General features: G+C 39.7%; 1 protein-coding gene across 9 annotated transcripts in view; it reads left to right on the top strand.

Annotated features, from left to right (window-relative positions):
* LOC122645947 (WASH complex subunit 5-like) overlaps window positions 1-17,407 on the top strand; it is a 157,072-nt gene that overhangs the window by 40,605 nt on the left and 99,060 nt on the right. For all 9 annotated transcript variants that reach the window (XR_006330545.1, XR_006330546.1, XR_006330544.1 and 6 more), the window contains exons 10-13: window positions 5,900-6,063; window positions 11,913-11,991; window positions 12,309-12,416; window positions 12,605-12,661. Coding sequence is in view for 6 of the 9 variants with exons in the window: in XM_043839412.1 (XP_043695347.1) it covers window positions 5,900-6,063; window positions 11,913-11,991; window positions 12,309-12,416; window positions 12,605-12,661 (408 nt within the window). In the remaining 3 variants the exon portion in view is untranslated. The remainder of the gene's footprint in view (window positions 1-5,899; window positions 6,064-11,912; window positions 11,992-12,308; window positions 12,417-12,604; window positions 12,662-17,407) is intronic.

Raw genomic sequence — 17,407 nt, 5'->3', positions numbered from 1 at the left:
GGGAACAAGCAGTAGGGTTAGTCATTGAGGTCTGCATTGGGTTAGTTTGCCTGGTGATATGCTTTCTGGCGGGTCCTCGCGTGGTAGAATGGTTTCGCTCGGGTGCCGTGTATGCGAAGCACCTGGTGTCATGTTTTCCGGTTGGTCGTTGGGGTGCATTGGGTTAGCGCCTTGTGTCATGCTTTCTGGCGGGTTCTCTTCGAGGTTAGCATCTACTACGATGAGTACTTATACCACATATGACTTAGTATCCATGTTAGGACATGCTACTTAGGACATTCATCATAATTGCTGCGATATGTTTGCATGCATTCCCTTATTGGGCTCAGTTGAGAGCTCACCCCTCGTGATCACTCTATTTTTACAGATGAGACTTCTATCGCTGCTGTTTGTGCTCCTTTGGGGACTCCTACTGTTCAGGATTCTCCTGTTGATCGCGAAGTTGGTCCTTATGTTCTGGTGGAGCACGATGCTTCGTGCTCCTGCGACGATTGCTCATTCTCTTGATCTCCCAGACTGATCAGGCTCCTCCCTTCCTTTTGTTTATATTAGTTTTTGTAGTACTTATGTATATAACCTTTTTGGCTTAGTTAGTGTTACACCTTCTGTGAACTAACTGTGTAACCCTGATGTAAAAGCATGTTCATATATATATAAATACAACTGTTATCACTAGTTTCCTTTAATTATTGTCTTATTTCATATTAAATTGCTTCCGCTGCTCTTAATTTAATTATATTGTGACTGAAATTGCGAATAGAGAACTGCATGGTGATCTTGGTTGGATTGTCAAGGACATCCTGACACACTTGGCCTTTATGAATCGGGCCGGGGTGTGACACTAGTGTTCCTCGGACGGTTTTCCTAACTCTTGGATAATTGATTCCAGGGCCACTAATCACATTATCAGCTCACCCACCAATTTTTTCCAATATTCTCCTTTGTCAGGTACTTACCGGGTTCAGGGTAGCTGATGGATCCTTGTCCTCTGTTTTAGGAAAAGGGCCATTAAATGCTCTCCTAATATTTCTCTTTCGTCAGTTCTCCATGTCCCTAAATCTTCTACTAATCTCTTGTCTATTAGTAGCCTTAGTAGGGATTTAAACTGCAAAGTAACTTTCTATCCTTCTCATTGTGTGTTTCAGGACCTGAACATAGGCAATACGATTGGCAATGGTAGGATGATTGGTGGTCTTTATCTGTTGGACAGTCCTTCTACATTTTCTACTGAAGCTCTTCTTCCTGATGCATCTACCCATGCCCTGTTTAAGCTTCTCATGTGGCATCGCCGTTTGGGCCATCCTTCCTTGGGAGTTTTATCCAAGTTATTTTCGTCTTTATTTAAACAATGTAGTCCAGACAGTTCTATTTGTGAATCTGGTACTTTGGCAAAGCATACTAGACATTCCTTTCCTATATCTGATAATAAAAGTTTAATTCCTTTTGGTGTTATTCATTCGGATGTATGGGGCCTTGCCTGTTGTGTGTTTGTTTTTGGATTTCGTTGGTTTGTGACATTTATTGATTGCTTTAGTCGCACTACTTGGGTGTATGTTCTCCATCAGAAAAATGATGTTTCTCATTGTTTCCATAGTTGTCAAGGCGGCAAAGCGACCCAAGGCATTGGCTTGGCTTGGTGTTGCTTGTTTGTTGCTGCCCCTAAGGGGCTCTTGTAATCTTGTTTCCTTTTAGTAATTTATTTCTTTTATTTACCCAAAAAAAAAGAACAGCCTAGTCCGTTAGGCCAAATCGCAGGCACTCGCACTGGTCGCACATGCATGAAGAGTCATGCACTTCAGGCTTCCGCATCGCATAGTCACTATCGGTGATGAAGTCCAAAGCGGCATCATCCATAAGCTCTGGTTCTTCACAACCAACAAAGCCATCTGAAAAAGGGGAATTCCACGGGAATGAGCTCCATTGAGCCCAATGAGGGGAAACATGTAAACAGATGCATATAGTCCATGATGCATGTCTCTAAACTAATCATGCTATTAACAACGGATCTAACTTTCATGAGGTTGAGTGCTACTGTAACAGGTATTGTATTCATAGTTCCGGAATCCTACATCAGACCTTAGCAATACAACTCTGTTACGATGGAAGCCTGTCGGTACCAGAATCACCCATTAGTCCCTAACAAACCCCTGAAGCTAACCCTACTGCACCTCCCATTCTGGAATCCCCTGTCAAACTTGGGAGAGCAGTGAATGGCATTCCAGACTCATGCATTAGACCTACCATGGGTTATACAACACTTCACCCCTGTTGGCAAGGGTTGTAGCTCGAGGTTTATGAAATCCTAGCCATATGCACCGTCTATCATAGATGTCATGAGTTTCACAGTATATAAAATATCCAAAACATTACCATCATCATTTATTTCATACCAACATACTATCTCAACCCACATCTCAACATAACACACATAATATTATGCAATGAATTATGGAATGCAACCTAACAATATGCATACATCTAATGCAAAAAGAGAAACTACATCTATATAAACATAACTCTGATATGATGAATGTAACAAGTGCAGCAAACATAATATAAGAAATGAAATAAACACTCCAAAATTAAAGTCAAATCCCACTCACCTTGAGTTGGATGATTGTCCAAGTTAGTAGAAGATCCAACTCCAAGATAATCCTCACCAATATGAAGGTTCTGCCCTAGTTTAATGGTACATAGTGTTAGTTGGATCTTAGGGTAAAACTAGAAACAAACCCAACCATTTAGGGGGCAAAACAGAGTCAGCAGGGAGGACTGGATGGTCAACAGACCATGGACCGGTCGTCCGCAGTGGAGGCAGCTTCACCATCCGGTGGCTATTACAGTGCTCGAATTTGGGGTTTCTTTTCATAAATCTTGCCATGCAAAGCTCCCAAATCATGAATTGGTTTAGCGGAGATGCAGAGTACACCAATTGGGTTGAATCAACCCAACTATATGTAGGGTTTAGGGGCTTTGAAACCAATTTGCCTAATTTCTAGGTTTATGGGTTGCTTGAGTTATGAACTCAGCTGAATCCAAAGAAAAAGAAGAAATAGGTCAGCTGAAGGGGTTTGCAATCTACCTAAATGAGATTCAATAGGAGGAGACATCAGCAACCCAACCAATCAACCTTTACTCAGACCTTCTCTCTCCAACACCCAAATTCTCCAAGTCTTCTCTATCTTGTCTTCCTTTTCTCTAGAGCAAAACCAGAACTGATTTGAGATAGAAATGAGGTTCTAAGGCTTGGTTTTGCTTATATAGGTAAGACCTACTAAGGTCCGTTTAGTTGGGCCTAATTAGAATTAGTTAGGGTAAAATGGGTTATTTAGCTTCTAAAGGTTAATTCTGCCCAAGTAAGACTTATAGCTAAGTCCCGGGAATGGCATCCCACTATGTAATTGAGAGCCCGACCGTGATGGCTTGCGGGCAATTTAGCCCAGCCGGGGTATGTGGTTCCCACAGGGGAAAATCGTATTTCAGCCTATACGACCTCAAGTAAGATAATAATTTTTATATAGAGTTACTAACGGGTTCCTTACCTAGTACCCGACCTCTAAGATTGACAGGTTTTGCATATGCTCCACCCAACATTTCTCGCATGCAAACCTTATATGTGAGGCCCCTTCTGGTTCCTTAGGCCCCATGATAGCTACATCAGTCGATTCTTCGGGATCCGCCATTGGTGAACTAGGGATTGGTTCGAATCCTCAACCGATAAAGCCCACAACATTGAGGCATACATGGTTACTGAACCTGGACCCGGAATCATGTAAATTCAATTAGATCCGGTTTAGAGGTGGGTTTTACAACATCAAGTCATCGAAAATCAATTTAAGCCACATCAAGTCATAAAAAATCAGCATAGAACTAGAAGACAACAGAACTGAAGAAGCAAGCTATTGAAAGTTTTAAACAAACAAAACATACATTTGGCTTATACTATACTTGGAATTGGTCATTGTCCTGGTATACCTAGTCTCACATTTGGTTTATACTGTTCTTAGAAAATATGATCTTATCTATATTAAACTGCTCTCGATTTAGAGAAATGTTTTGTTCTTTGAGACTGATCAAATGATTTTATTTTTACATGATATTTTTGTATTAGGTAGAACACAAAATCAATTTTCCAACAAATCCAAAATTGCTTAAATATGATTTATATTGAAGGAGTTATGCGAATGCTGTCAAAATCGCTCTGAATGAAAAAATATGTGTATAGATTTTTTATATATATCAAAACAAATGAATATTTTACCGCACTTTTAGTTTTTAACAATGTTTTACCATATTAAGGTTTATGGAATTTTTAGATTTGAGAAAAGTTCCAGCATTAGAAAGTTGAAAATTTCATCTACCGCCAAAAATCCAGTTTTTGTTCTTGAATTGGGGGTGGGTGGGTGGGTTTGGTTTTTATCCCTTTGGAATTTATTTTTTAACTATTTTTATTGGAGTCAAATAGGGGGGTATTTGCTTATTTATGAATAATATCTTAAGTAAATGTTCATTTACTTAAATAATATTTGGCATAAATAAGGGCCTAACCTATGTCGATAACACTAAGGTGTTCACTACCACAGTACCACTAAGGCAGCAGTTGCCTAGGCCCCCAAAAATCGTCCTGGACACCTAGTTGATGCCTTGTCGATGCCTTGAGTCTTGACAACTATGCTTTGTATATAATGTGGCTGTATCCTTGTAATGCTTGTAATGGCAGTTGTGTGCTTTGTATTATGTAGTGGTGTCAATGACAAAAGTGAGTAGTTTTATGCCTCCTTTTGGAAAAGTTCCGAGGTCTTAAGACCCTATATTGAAGAGGGGCATAAGGTCTGTGTTGCCCCAAAAGAGTTGGTTCCCTTGTTCCTCTCTTGTAAACAATCTCCTCATTAATTGTAGTCTGATATTGCAAGTTGCCAATAAAGAAGGATCATTTCTACTTTGTTGCTCAGATTGTAGCCTTTATTTTTTACTTACTTGATTGCCTTGTGGCTATGTGTGTGGCCTTGTTAATCAGTTTACTTGCCACTTGGTGAGCAAGTGGCACACGGCCAAGCCTTAAAACAGGTTAGACCATATTAGAGTACCATGGAAGGTTGGTAATAGGTTCGGGTTAGTTGTGCCAAGGGCAGAATATCATCTAGAAAACTTCTTCAGGTTACCTGAAATATGGGAGGGATTTGATGGTGATAGTGGCTCTTATTTGAAGAATTATGATGTAGAAAAGGATGGATAGAGAGAGCATAACCTCTGTAATTGATGTCCTCTGCTTTTGTATTTTTTTTTTTCCTTTGTTTGTTGTTAGGGGATAGTGCAATGGTGGAGTGTTAAGAAAGCAGTTAATAATTTTGCAAATGTGACTAGATTATTTATATTTCCTTTAGGTATTACGCTTTTACTAGTGGCAGGGAATGTTATGGTAGTAGGCATGGCCATACTGTTTTAGTCTTGGAATCTGTGCCCACAGCTGTTGAACGTGGGTGCAGCTCCTATTTTGAACTTTCCAGGCAATATTGATTGAGTATTTCTTAAATTTATTTTTTAACGAACTTAGGTGGGTACCAGTAGTGAATGTAGAGGAGTATGCTGTATTAGTTTGATCCAGTAGGCAGTTACCAATTTAATGTAATGGAGTAAGTTGAATCAGCCAAGTAGGTTAGTGTTGTGATGGTTTGAGACTTTTCTTGGTTTGGGGATATAATGTATCCTCTGTCTTCTAATTTGAATGTCATTTATAAAGCATGTGCTTTTTCTGTCAAGGTATCAGCCAGCCTTTTGTTCATTGTTCTTCCTTTCATTTGTTTACATTTTCCTTCTTTTTCTTTTCATATCTTTTGGTTGTTATTGTGGGTTGCTTTATCAACACATTTTCTGTAGTGAAGGTTCATACTTTTGACAGGTTACTGATGCTGTCTATGCTTGGGGATTTGTTCGAAGTTTTGGCAAGAAGTTGTGGAAGAAAATTGAGCAAGATTCCTCAGTTGTGCTGAATCTGCCTTCTTTCTTCCTGAAATTTCAATCAATGCTTGATGCACCACTACTTAGGATATCACAGAACTGCAGGTTAGCTTTTCGAGACATTCTATACTTTGATCGTTATTTGTTATTTAGTTATTGTCGTGTGTGGTTCTCTCTTTCATATTTTGTGGGGTGTATAGGTATTGACTATTGAGTGCATAAGCCTAATGTAGTCCTAGGTAAGGATAATCCCACTAGGAGCGGTAATGGGGTCACAAGGGCTGGCCGATTGGGTTAGGGTTCAGAAATCTTGGTCAAAACTAGGGTTAGGGTTGGACAATGGCAATGGGGTTTATGGGGTTTTAATGTGCAGGTCTAGGGTGCATTTATGGCATATAAATAATAGGATTTGGGAAGGTTTTAAAATTCTTCAATTTTGGACAGAATTGTGTTGCAGGCTTTGGGTTTTAACGGAGTGAAGGAATGGAGGGGATAGAGTGGGAGTTATGAGCTGGGTTTTGGATTGAGTGTAGGGAGAAGTGTGGGGGATGTATATTGGAAGTTTGGTTTGAAACGGATGGACAGATTTGAAGTTATGGAGGAGTCCCAGTTAGGGTAGGAGTTGCAGGTTTAATGGAGGGGATGTAAAACTGGTTTGGAGGTCTGATGGGGAAAGGATGGCTTAGGTTGGAGGATGAAGGAGAGAAGGATGTATTCTGGAATTGAGAGTAAACTTACTGATTTGAAGAACCAGCAAGGCAGCAGCTAGAAACTTGAAGAAACCTCCCGATCTTCACGATGCAAGGAGTCGTAGGAGTCCACCCACCTTGTACCACCTTGAGATCCACAAGGATGCAAGCTCAAAGAGCAATAGGCTATGTCAGCAGCAAGCTAGAAGCAAAAAAATTTTAATTGAACTGTGGGGGAGCCTCCCACGATGGTGTTTATTTATAATCAGGGCTGAGCCCAAAATCCTATTCAGATTAGGACTGATAATTCCCAATCTGATTCCTAATTACAAACAGCAGACTTGTACTCCAAATCTGAGTACAAAAACAAATTTAAACAAATCCACCCTCTAATAAAATCGTGGAGGGGAAGTAAATCTAAGCAACAACTTAAAAATAATTAACAGGGGGGAAAAGAATGATTTCGGGCCTCCAGATCAACCCTTCTAAGTCCGTTCTCTTCTTGGCCAGGGTCTCTGAGTTGGACAAAATCTCTTTGAAGGCTATTTGTGGCTTTCCTCTTGGCCAGCTTCCTGTCAAATATTTAAGCCTCCCTTTAATTCAAGCCAGGTTAGCGGCCCGTCATTGCACTCCCATGCTGGATCTTATCAGGAAATGTCTTCAACTGTGGAAAGGCAAGCTTCTCTTTTTTGCGGGTCGCCTGGTTCTCGTCAAGTCTGTGCTACAAGCTTCCTATATCTACTGGTCTTGAATATATGGGCTGCCTTCCTCCATCATCAAATCCCTGGAATCTCTTATGTCTTCTTTCCTTTGGAAAAGCTCTAATTCCTCAAGATTTCTTTATCCAACTAGTTGGGCCTCAGTTTGTCTTCCTCCTGCGGAAGGTGGTTTGGGTATTAGAAGGATCAAGGAGGTGAATTCAGCTGGCATTATCAAGTTGATTTGGAAGATTGCTTCTAGAAAGAAAAATATTTGGGTGGATTGGATTTATTCGGGGCTGCTCCGATCAGATTCCATTTGGACTGTCTATTTCCTCAGATGCTTCTTGGGTTTGGCGCAATATTCTGGCTTCCCGTCCCCTTGTCCTCGGATCCATTCACTCTCACATTGGTGATGGAAACTCCACTTACTTGTGGCTGGATCATTGGCATGCCATGGGAATTCTCCTCTAACAAGTCACCTCAAGAACTATCTGTGGCTCTGGGTTACCTAGAAATGCTTTGGTGGCTGATATCATTGATGCTAATGGCTGGGCCCCCCCTCCTTCCTCTAATCCTGAGCTCACCACTATTTGGAACCTTTTGCCCACTATTCAAAGAAGACCCTTGCTTAGGGGTGACTGTGTTATGTGGCTGCCAAATACTTTGGGTTCCTTCAGCTCCAAAGCTGCTTGGGATCTCATTCGGTTGCGTCAACCTCTTGTCCCCTGGAGGAAGCTTGTCTGGTTCAAATATCATATCCCCCGGTACTGCTTCACAGTTTGGTGAGTCTTCTCTAACTGCCTTCCAACGCAGTCCGTCCTTCAGCATCGGCACATCACTGTCCCCCCTTCTTGTGGTCTATGTTGGAATGGGGTTGAGGATTCCAATCATCTGTTTTTTGATTGCCCCTTTTCTTGATCCATCTGGAAAGGTATTCTTGTTAAATGCTGGCCAAGAAATCGCCGGATTCTTCCTTTTGATAGAGAGTGGCTTTGGGTTGATATGACTTTTGGAGGATCTTCTCTTTGCGATGTGGTCAGAAAGATGGCTTTTTGTGCAGCGATCAATCATATTTGGATGGAGCGTAATTTACGGAAATGGACTACCAAATCCCATTCTCTAAACCAGATTTGGAACTCCATCTCTTTTGAAATTAAAACCAAACTCAGCTCGGTTGCTCCCTCCTCTTGTAAGGATAACCCAAGGAACAGGCTCATTGTTGTCTTCTGGGGTCTTCCCTCTATCTCCCTCCTAGCCGCCGGCTCTTCTGTTTGAGTCTTTTGGCTTTTGCTCCCTGTTTTTGTTTCTTTTTTCCCTCCTATTTAAGGGCTGTTGTTCTTCTTTCCTTTGGTAATGAATTTATTATTCACCCAAAAAAACTAAGTATGGGAAAAGGCTCCAACGAAACAACAAAACAGCAGCCTTCTCAAGGCTGCTTCTTCTTATTCTTAGTGCTTGGACCTGCATCAAAGCCAAATGCTCAAAGGTTGTTATAACTGTAAACTAGGATTGTAAGAACTATTTAAATTTTCATGCCAATATTTCTCAACGATAAAAGTTTTTCTATAATAATTTTCTCATGGTTCAGGACATCCATTCCAAAGTTGATTTCTTACCATCTGAAATGTATAGATATGTGCTATTTTTTTATTGTGAAGGGATGTTTGAGGCACATAATTACCATGGAATTTTATTCTATGATCTAATTACTGGTTGGCTTTTGAATGCATTTTGAAATGCTTTGGGTAACATTAGGGGGTAGGACCTTAATCCAAATTAACACGAGAGGATCCAATCTGGAACCTACACTTGATTCAAATTCTCTCTTAAAGTGAAAATAATCTTTCTATATCTTTGGGATGTTTTTCCTCCTAAAAATCTAAACTGCTGTAAAGAGTAAAAACCACACATTGCCACAAGTATTTTCACTTCTTAGATGACGATATGTTGACTGCCTGTTGAAAATGTCATTTGAAGCTGCACTTTGCATGCCTAAGGATCTCAATAAACAGCATATTGATGGTTTGCTGATTGGGGGTGTACTTGGATGTTGGTGACTTAATTTCATTATGGTGTGTAGGTGAGGTATGAGTTCTTTCCTGCTCTTCATTAGTCATTACACGAGTTTTGAGCATAAATATCAAACATGCCCAACTTGACTAAAATAAGATGAGACTTTCCCACTTAACCATTTAGTGAACACATCAGCCAGTTGATCAGCAGACTTCACAAAAGGAACACAAATCAATCCTTCTTCCAGCTTCTCTTTGATGAAATGCTTATCAACCTCCACATGCTTGGTACGATCATGCTGAATTGGATTGTAAGCAATGCTAATGGCATCCTTGTTGTCACAATACAACATCATAGGGAGACAGATAGGAACACCAAGATCTTGTAATAAACCTCTAAGCTATAGCAGCTCACAAATGCCTGGTGCCATAGCACGAAATTCTGCTTCAGCACTGGACCTTGGTACCATGTTCTGTTTCTTGCGACGCCAAGTGGCAAAATTTCCACCTACAAAGGAGCAATAACCAGATATGGACTTTCTATCAGAAGATCTAACCCAATCAATATCAGTATACGCTTCAACTTGTAGATGGTCATGAGGAGATAAGATAATTCCTTTTCCCGGGGCTGACTTCAAATAACGAAGAATACGAAGAACAAAATTCATATGAGAGAAATAAGGATCATGCATGTACTGACTTACCAACTCACAACAATGGCTATGTTTGGCTGTGTGTGAGAGGTAAATAAGTTTCCCTACCAGCCACTGGTAACGATCTTTGTCAACCGGTTCACCCTCTTTTTCCTTGAGTCTTGTTGTAGCCTCCATAGGTGTATCAGCAGGGTGACACCCTAACATCCCGGTCTCAGATAATAGATCTAGGATATACTTCCTTTGAGAAAGAAAGATGCCCTTTGGAGATCGTGCAACCTCTATCCCTAGAAAATACTTCAGATTTCTCAGAGCCTTAATTTCAAATTCACGGCCAAGGAAAGTCTTCAACTTGTTGATCTCATTACCATCATTCTCTGTCACCACAATATTATCCACATAGACTATGAGAATGGTTATTTTATCAACATTCCTTTTGATAAACAGAGTATGCTCAGCATTACTCCGCTTATATCCCACAGAAGCCATAGCCTTATGAAATCTTCCAAACCAGGCACGAGGTGATTGTTTTAGCCCATATAAAGCACGCTTCAACTTACATACCTTGCTGCTGGTTTTGTCACATGAGAACCCAGGTATAATGTCCATATATACCTCCTCTTCAAGCTCTCCATGGAGGAAGGCTTTCAAAACAAAGCTTTCCAACAAATCTAAGATTGCTTAAATCTGATTTATATTGAAAAAGTTATGTACCGGTCAATATTAATTTGGTGTGCGCGAATGCTGTCAAAATCGCTCTGAATGAAAATATTTTTTTGGACATCAAAATAAATGAATATTTTACCGCACTTTTGGTTTTTTGCAATGTTTTACCATATTAAGATGTATGGAGTTTTTAGATTTGAGAAAAACCCTAGTATTAAAAAGTTGAAAATTGCACTTACCGCCAAAAATCTAATTTTTGTTCTGGAACTGGGGGGTTAACTTTTTATCCTGTTGGAATTTGATTTTTTAACTATTTTTATTGGATTCAAATAGGGGGTATTTGCTTATTTATGAATAATATCTTAATGAAATTAGGCATAAATAAGTATCTGTCCTGGTTTCTGGCATAAATAAGTGTTTGTATACCAAGGTTTGCATAAGTAGATGTCTGTGATACACCTATGACAAAAGTTTCCCACCGTGATGACCAAAACCACAAGATCTTGCTGAGATGGGGTAATAAATGGTATCACCTAAGATCGCGTCTCGAGCTCACGAAAAAGCGAGATTTTCGTTGAGATCTCGCGAGTTTAGTTCCTTGGAATGACCTACCGTGAGGCTAGGTTCATTTTATTTATAAGTTGGGGAAAAAAGAGAAATTACAAGAAAGATATAACAAATATGAACTGCACAAACTAAACATAATTACAACTTAATCCCTTCATTGCATTTCTCTACTGCTGACAAGGCACTTTGTAAGCACAGGTTTGTTGCTCCATGAAGAGCTTGGTCAACCATCTACGTTGGACGTCTTCCTCAAAAATGAATAAAGTGGGGGGGGGGGGGGGGAGGGGGTCACCTTGACCAATTTCTGAATGACTGAATCTAAAGCTCTGAAATTTGTATCCTACCAAACGAATTTTACCATTTGTTTGCTTTTGGAAAATGCTCTCTTCTTTCTCTTGGTGCTCTATTTCCCTATGCACTTCGGCTAATACCATCTGTTTTTGTTATAAATGCTTCACGAGACTGTTGGCTTCATGTTTTCTTACTTTCTTGCTGTTGGAAAATGCTCTCTTCTTTCTCGTGGTGCTACTCTATTTCCCTATGCACTTTGGCTAATACCATCTGTTTTTGTTATAAATGCTTCATGAGACTGTTGGCTTCATGTTTTCTTACTTTCTGTGACTTCAAAAGCGTATGTTTCTGATGTATTCTTTTTAATGTTTACAGTCCGGATCTTTCATCTGTCTCTGCTTACTATTCCTCTGAGTATTTGACTCATATATGTGCGGTACTGGAGATTATACCTGTGAGTTTTCTTACAGTCCTTTTAATTTGAGTCAGTAACAAAAATTCTCATTTTTGAGTCTTAATTATAGCTTCTTATGTTAAAATTATATTATCGTTTCGGTTGTTAGTTACACATCTGTGAAAACTCGCATGGTTTTCCTCATGGGAAATAATTCAAAAGTGAATATAGAAGTGTTTATGCATTCAATGCTTTTGAATTCTTGGTTAAATATTTTTGCTGCTGCAAGCAATGGTTTACTGATCCCTCTTATACTTTTATCGGAAGGCAGTTGTATAACATATTGTAATCAGGTTTTTCCCTTTTACCTAATGTAGGTTATGCTGTTTAGAATACTTGATGATGTAGCATCCACTTTTCAAGCTCTACAACCATTTCACCTGTTGAACCGTATAGAGAAGGATAGACTTCAAGATTTTATGCAGGTAAGCACTATCTTATTCTCCTTGTTTTGCATCAGTATTAAATTCTTCATGTGATTAGATGCTGGTTTTGATACTTGTTTTCTGAACTTGTGCCCTTTAGTGGCATCAATTCTTCTTTTCACCCTTAATTTCCTTCTTATTTCACTTTTTTACCCTGGGAAGGCTCATTTGAATTCCTGGTGATGTAGCTGGATCAGCAGTTTCATTTAACCAAGGCATTTGGTCAAATATCTACTTTCTCACAGGTATGTTTAATTATGACTTGGATAATTGAAAAATGTATAAATGGGTAATACAAGTTTAGTAACTATTGAGGACGGGCCTTGGTGCAACGGTAAATGTTGCTCCATTGTGACCAAGTAGTCACGGGTTCAAGTCTGGAAACAGCCTCTCTGCGAAAACAGGGGTAAGGCTGCGTACCATATGACCCTCCCCAGACCCCGCAGTGGCAGGAGCCTTGTGCACTTGGTACGTCCTTGTCTACAAGTTTAGTAACTATTATGAGAGGCTGATGTAAGAAAATGGGTCTGATGAGGGAGAAAATGATTTTAAAGCTACCAACGTAGGTGAAGTTTAACATTTCCCTTGTACAATTGACGATATTATCTTAATTTATCTACTCCAGGGAAGCTGCAGAAACAGATATCTCTAGCTCTTTTTGTAAAGTAAGTCTTCTTGGCCTAGAATTAGATCTCTGGTGATGGCAACTGGTTGGGTTTAGGACAAGTTTGTCAACATTGAACCTGACCCATTCATTACTGGTCTGCCCTAACCTGGCCCAGGTGGCCAATATTTTAATCAAGGCACTTCTACTTGAAGAGGAAAGCCATACAACAGCAAGCAACAATAGGAAATGCGACAGTACTAGAGAAACCAGGAACTTGTGAGAAGGATCGGTAGATTTGAGGACTAATGGGATGTTCCCAACTTCCCTCCCTCAGATTTAGGGCCTGATGCATCTTCCAGATGCTCCACTTGTGGATGGGTGAAACTTCTTCGGCAAGAAACGGAAGGAGCTAATGGAAAGCCCATTCTCTTGTAGATTTTCATACGCAAAGTGAACTCATCAGCTAACAAGGACATTTCATTTTGAATTACAATTGCAACAACCCGGTAGCCGATGAAATCGTTTGTGTGGAATCTTAAAGACACCATCCAGCTTCTAATAGCATATTCACTTATTAATTAATGTGGCCTCCCTTATTGCTTTCTAGATATTGGGCTTTCGAGTAGGAAAGGGGAGGCCTGTGACTAGGCCTGGTATTGAAGTGTGACTGAAGCATGCTGATGCAGATCAAGCAAGATGGATCTGCAGGTGATGGGCCAATATTTAAGATTCTGTTTTGAGTGCTGATAATTCGTAGATCTACCAAACAGATTTGATCTTAAGATTACTCAGATCTAACAGTCAGAATTATTGGAAGTGGGAACGGATTCTACTATCTGAAATCTATATTCAAATTAAGAAATGCCCAAGCAAAATTTGAGGGATTGATGAGAGAGAAAGGGTGATCAATGGGTTTGGTGGGAGAAGATAAGGTAGGGATATTAGATCCTAAATTTTAGGATCTAAGATAGAGGCGATGGTAGGCTGAGGGAAGAAAGGAAATTAATTTTGTAGCACTGTCTCAATAAAGGAAAAAGAAGGGAAAACTGACAACCATAGGAGAGGGATAGAGAAGTTAATGAGAGGGAGGGAGAGAAATGAAAAGGAGACGGAGATTCTCTTACCAAATCCAGAGGAGGGAGAAGAGAGGAACCAGCTAGGCCATTCATTGCCAATCAAACAAAATTAATCCATTAACCATAATCGTTGCAAGAGTGGTTACATATCTATGTATTAAAAAAAACTTGAAGGAGATCTTCTAAATCTAGGACTCTTGGGCAGCTAATCTAGTTTCCTAATGACAAGTGGATCGACTTATAAAATATAGTAATTTAAACTCTAAAGATTCCTAATCAGCTTTTCTGATAAGGACTTTAGTTCCCTAACTTGACTAATAATAGGATTCTAGAACAACTAAAACAGGATGACTCTAGCTATGGGACCCAATAATAATAAATTAATCTAGAATCTAGGTTAGCTAGCTGCATCAGCATCTCACGATTAAAATCAACAATGGTTAGCTCTGTCACGTTCAAAATTTGTAGGGGAGAACGAATCAATGGATTTGATTATTGTTGAATTATGTAGCTTCAATAGGAATGTTTTTTTTTGGTGAATAAAAAATTCATTACTAAAGAGGAAAGAAAGAAATACAGCAACCCTCAAATTCGGAGGGAGAGGAAAAGAAAAAACAAAAAGGCAAAAGAGCCAAAGACTCAAACAGGGGAGTCAGAGGCTCCAAGAGAGAGAGGAAAGACCCTAGGATACAACAATAAGCCTGTTCCTTGGGGTATCAATACAAATAGAGGGAACAACCAAACTAAGTTTGGCTTTAATTTCAAAAGAAATGGAATCCAAATTTGGTGATGAGATCGAGATTTGGTGGTCCATTTCTGGATATTGCGTTCCATCCAAATATGATTGATGACTGCACAAAAAGCCAACTTTCCAACCGTGTCACAGTGGGTAGGGCCACCAAAAGTCATATCAACCCAAATCCATTCTCTATCAAAAGGAAGAATCTGGCGTTTTCTTGGCCAGCATTTTGCAAGGATGCCTTTCCAGTTAGAGGAGGAGAAAGTGCAGACAAAGAATAGGTGGTTGGAATCCTTAACTGCATTCCAACAAAGATCACAACTGGGGGAGACCGCAATGTGTTGATGGCGAAGAAAGGACTGCGTTGGAAGACGGTTAGAAAATACTCTCCAGGCCCTAAAACAATGACGGGGAATATGGTGCTTGAACCAAACAAGTTTCCTCCAAGGAGCTAAAGAACGACGAGCACAAATGAGATCCCAAGCAGCTTTAGAGCTAAAGGAGCCCGAAGAATTCAGCAGCCAAGTAACACAATCTCCTCTATGGTGGGGTCTCCTAGCAATAGAAGGCAAGATACTCCAAATATTATTAAGCATAGGGCTAGAGGAGGATGGGGGATCCCAGCCAACCGGATCAAGAATATCAGCCACCAAAGAGCTTCGAGGAAGCCCAAAACCATAGATAGTTCCAGGGCTGACCCGATGGAGAAGGAGTCCCATAGGGTGCCAATGATCAAGCCACAAAGAAGTAGAATTCCCATTACCAATGTGAGTGTGGATAACTCCAAGAACAGCTGGACGAGTAGTAAGGATCTTGCGCCAAACCCAAGAAGCATCGGATGAGACTAAGACCATTCAAATAGAATCCGAGCGGAGAAGCCCAGATAAATCCAATCAACCCAAATATTCCTTTTTTCTAGAAACAGTCTTCCATATCAACTTGATGATACTAGCTGAGTTCACCTCCTTAATTCTTCTAATACCCAAACCTCCTTCCTTCAATGGGAGACAAACTGAAGCTCAACTAATGGGGTGAAGAAACCTTGAAGAGTCGGAGCCTTTCCAGAGGAAAGAAGACATAAGGGATTCCAAGGACTTGATGATGGAATGAGGCAGCCCATAAATCCCAGACCAGTAAATATAGGACGATTGCAGAACTGATTTGATGAGCATCAAATGCCTCGCAAAAGAGAGAAGCTTGCTTTTCCCAAGTTGAAGCCGTTTCCTGATGAGATCCAACATAGGAGTGCAATGATAGGCAGAGAGCCTTGCCGGGATCAAAGGTAAACCCAAGTACTTGACCGGAAGCTGACCAACAGGGAACCTACATTTTTCCATCAAAGCAGCTTTGTCCAATTCAGAGACCCCAACTAAAAAAAGAAGAGACTTTGTTGGGTTGATCTGAAGGCCCGAAAGATCTTGGAAATGCTACAGGCAGTACATAATAGACTCAAAGGAACTAATGGAAGCTTTGGAGAAAAGCATAAGGTCGTCTGCAAAAGCCAAGTGGGAGAGTTTGAGGGCTTTGCACTGGGAGAGAGGGAGGGAGGGAGGGACATGATAGATCCAACATAGTCTATCCTGGTACCCTACAGTTTATTTAAAACTTAGCAAATAAACTACTAGTAGAAATCCTATTAATGGTCAATGTCTAATTACAAGAGGAATAAAAGTAAGAAGATGCTTCCTCTATGTCTCACTTCTGCCTTATTGCCCTTTGCAATCTTTTGTACAAGTTCATTGCCAAAATTCTTGCTAACCACCTTAAGATGGTGGTTGGCTCGCTCATAGTTGTCAAGGCGGCTCGCTCATAGTTGTCAAGGCGTTTGAGGTCCTCCCTAAGCGCTTAGGCGGCCTAAATCGCATTCCAATATTATTTTTTTAATAAATCAGTTGTATGTGTTAAACAATCAAAATAGACGCTTGTTTATTTTCTTGGAATTGGTCATTTTCAGGTATACCTAGCCTTACATTTGGTTTATCTGTTCTTAGAAAATATGATGTTATCAATAAGTAATTAACCTGCTCTCGATTTAGAGAAATGTTCTTGTTCTCTAAGAAATTTGATTGGTCAAATGATTTTAATTTTACATGAGACTCTTTGTATTAGGTAGAGCCCAAAACCAGCTTTCCAACAAATCCAAGATTACTTAAATCTGATTTATATTGAAGGAGTTATGTTTCGGTCAAACCTTATTTGGTGTGCGTGCAAATACTGTCAAAATCGTTCTGAATGAAAATGTTTTTTTAGATATCAAAACAAATGAATATTTTACCGTACTTTTGGTTTTCAGCAATGTTTTACCATATTAAGATTTATGAAATTTTTAGATTTAAGAAAAACCCCAGCATTAGAAAGTTGAAAATTTCACCTACCGCCAAAAATCTAATTTTTGTTCTCAAACTGGGGGGTTGACTTTGTATCCTTTTGAAATTTGATTTTTTAACTTTTTATTGGATTCAAATAGGGGGGGTATTTGTTTATTTATAAATAATATCTTAAATATAGAAACATTTACTTAAATGATATTTGGCATAAATAAGTGCCAGAACCTGGTTTGATATCAATT

This window comes from Telopea speciosissima, chromosome 1 (assembly GCF_018873765.1).
Source record: "Telopea speciosissima isolate NSW1024214 ecotype Mountain lineage chromosome 1, Tspe_v1, whole genome shotgun sequence".
NCBI lineage: Eukaryota > Viridiplantae > Streptophyta > Magnoliopsida > Proteales > Proteaceae > Telopea > Telopea speciosissima.
Note: the sequence above shows the minus strand (reverse complement) of the source record. Positions and strands in the feature narration are given on the sequence as shown.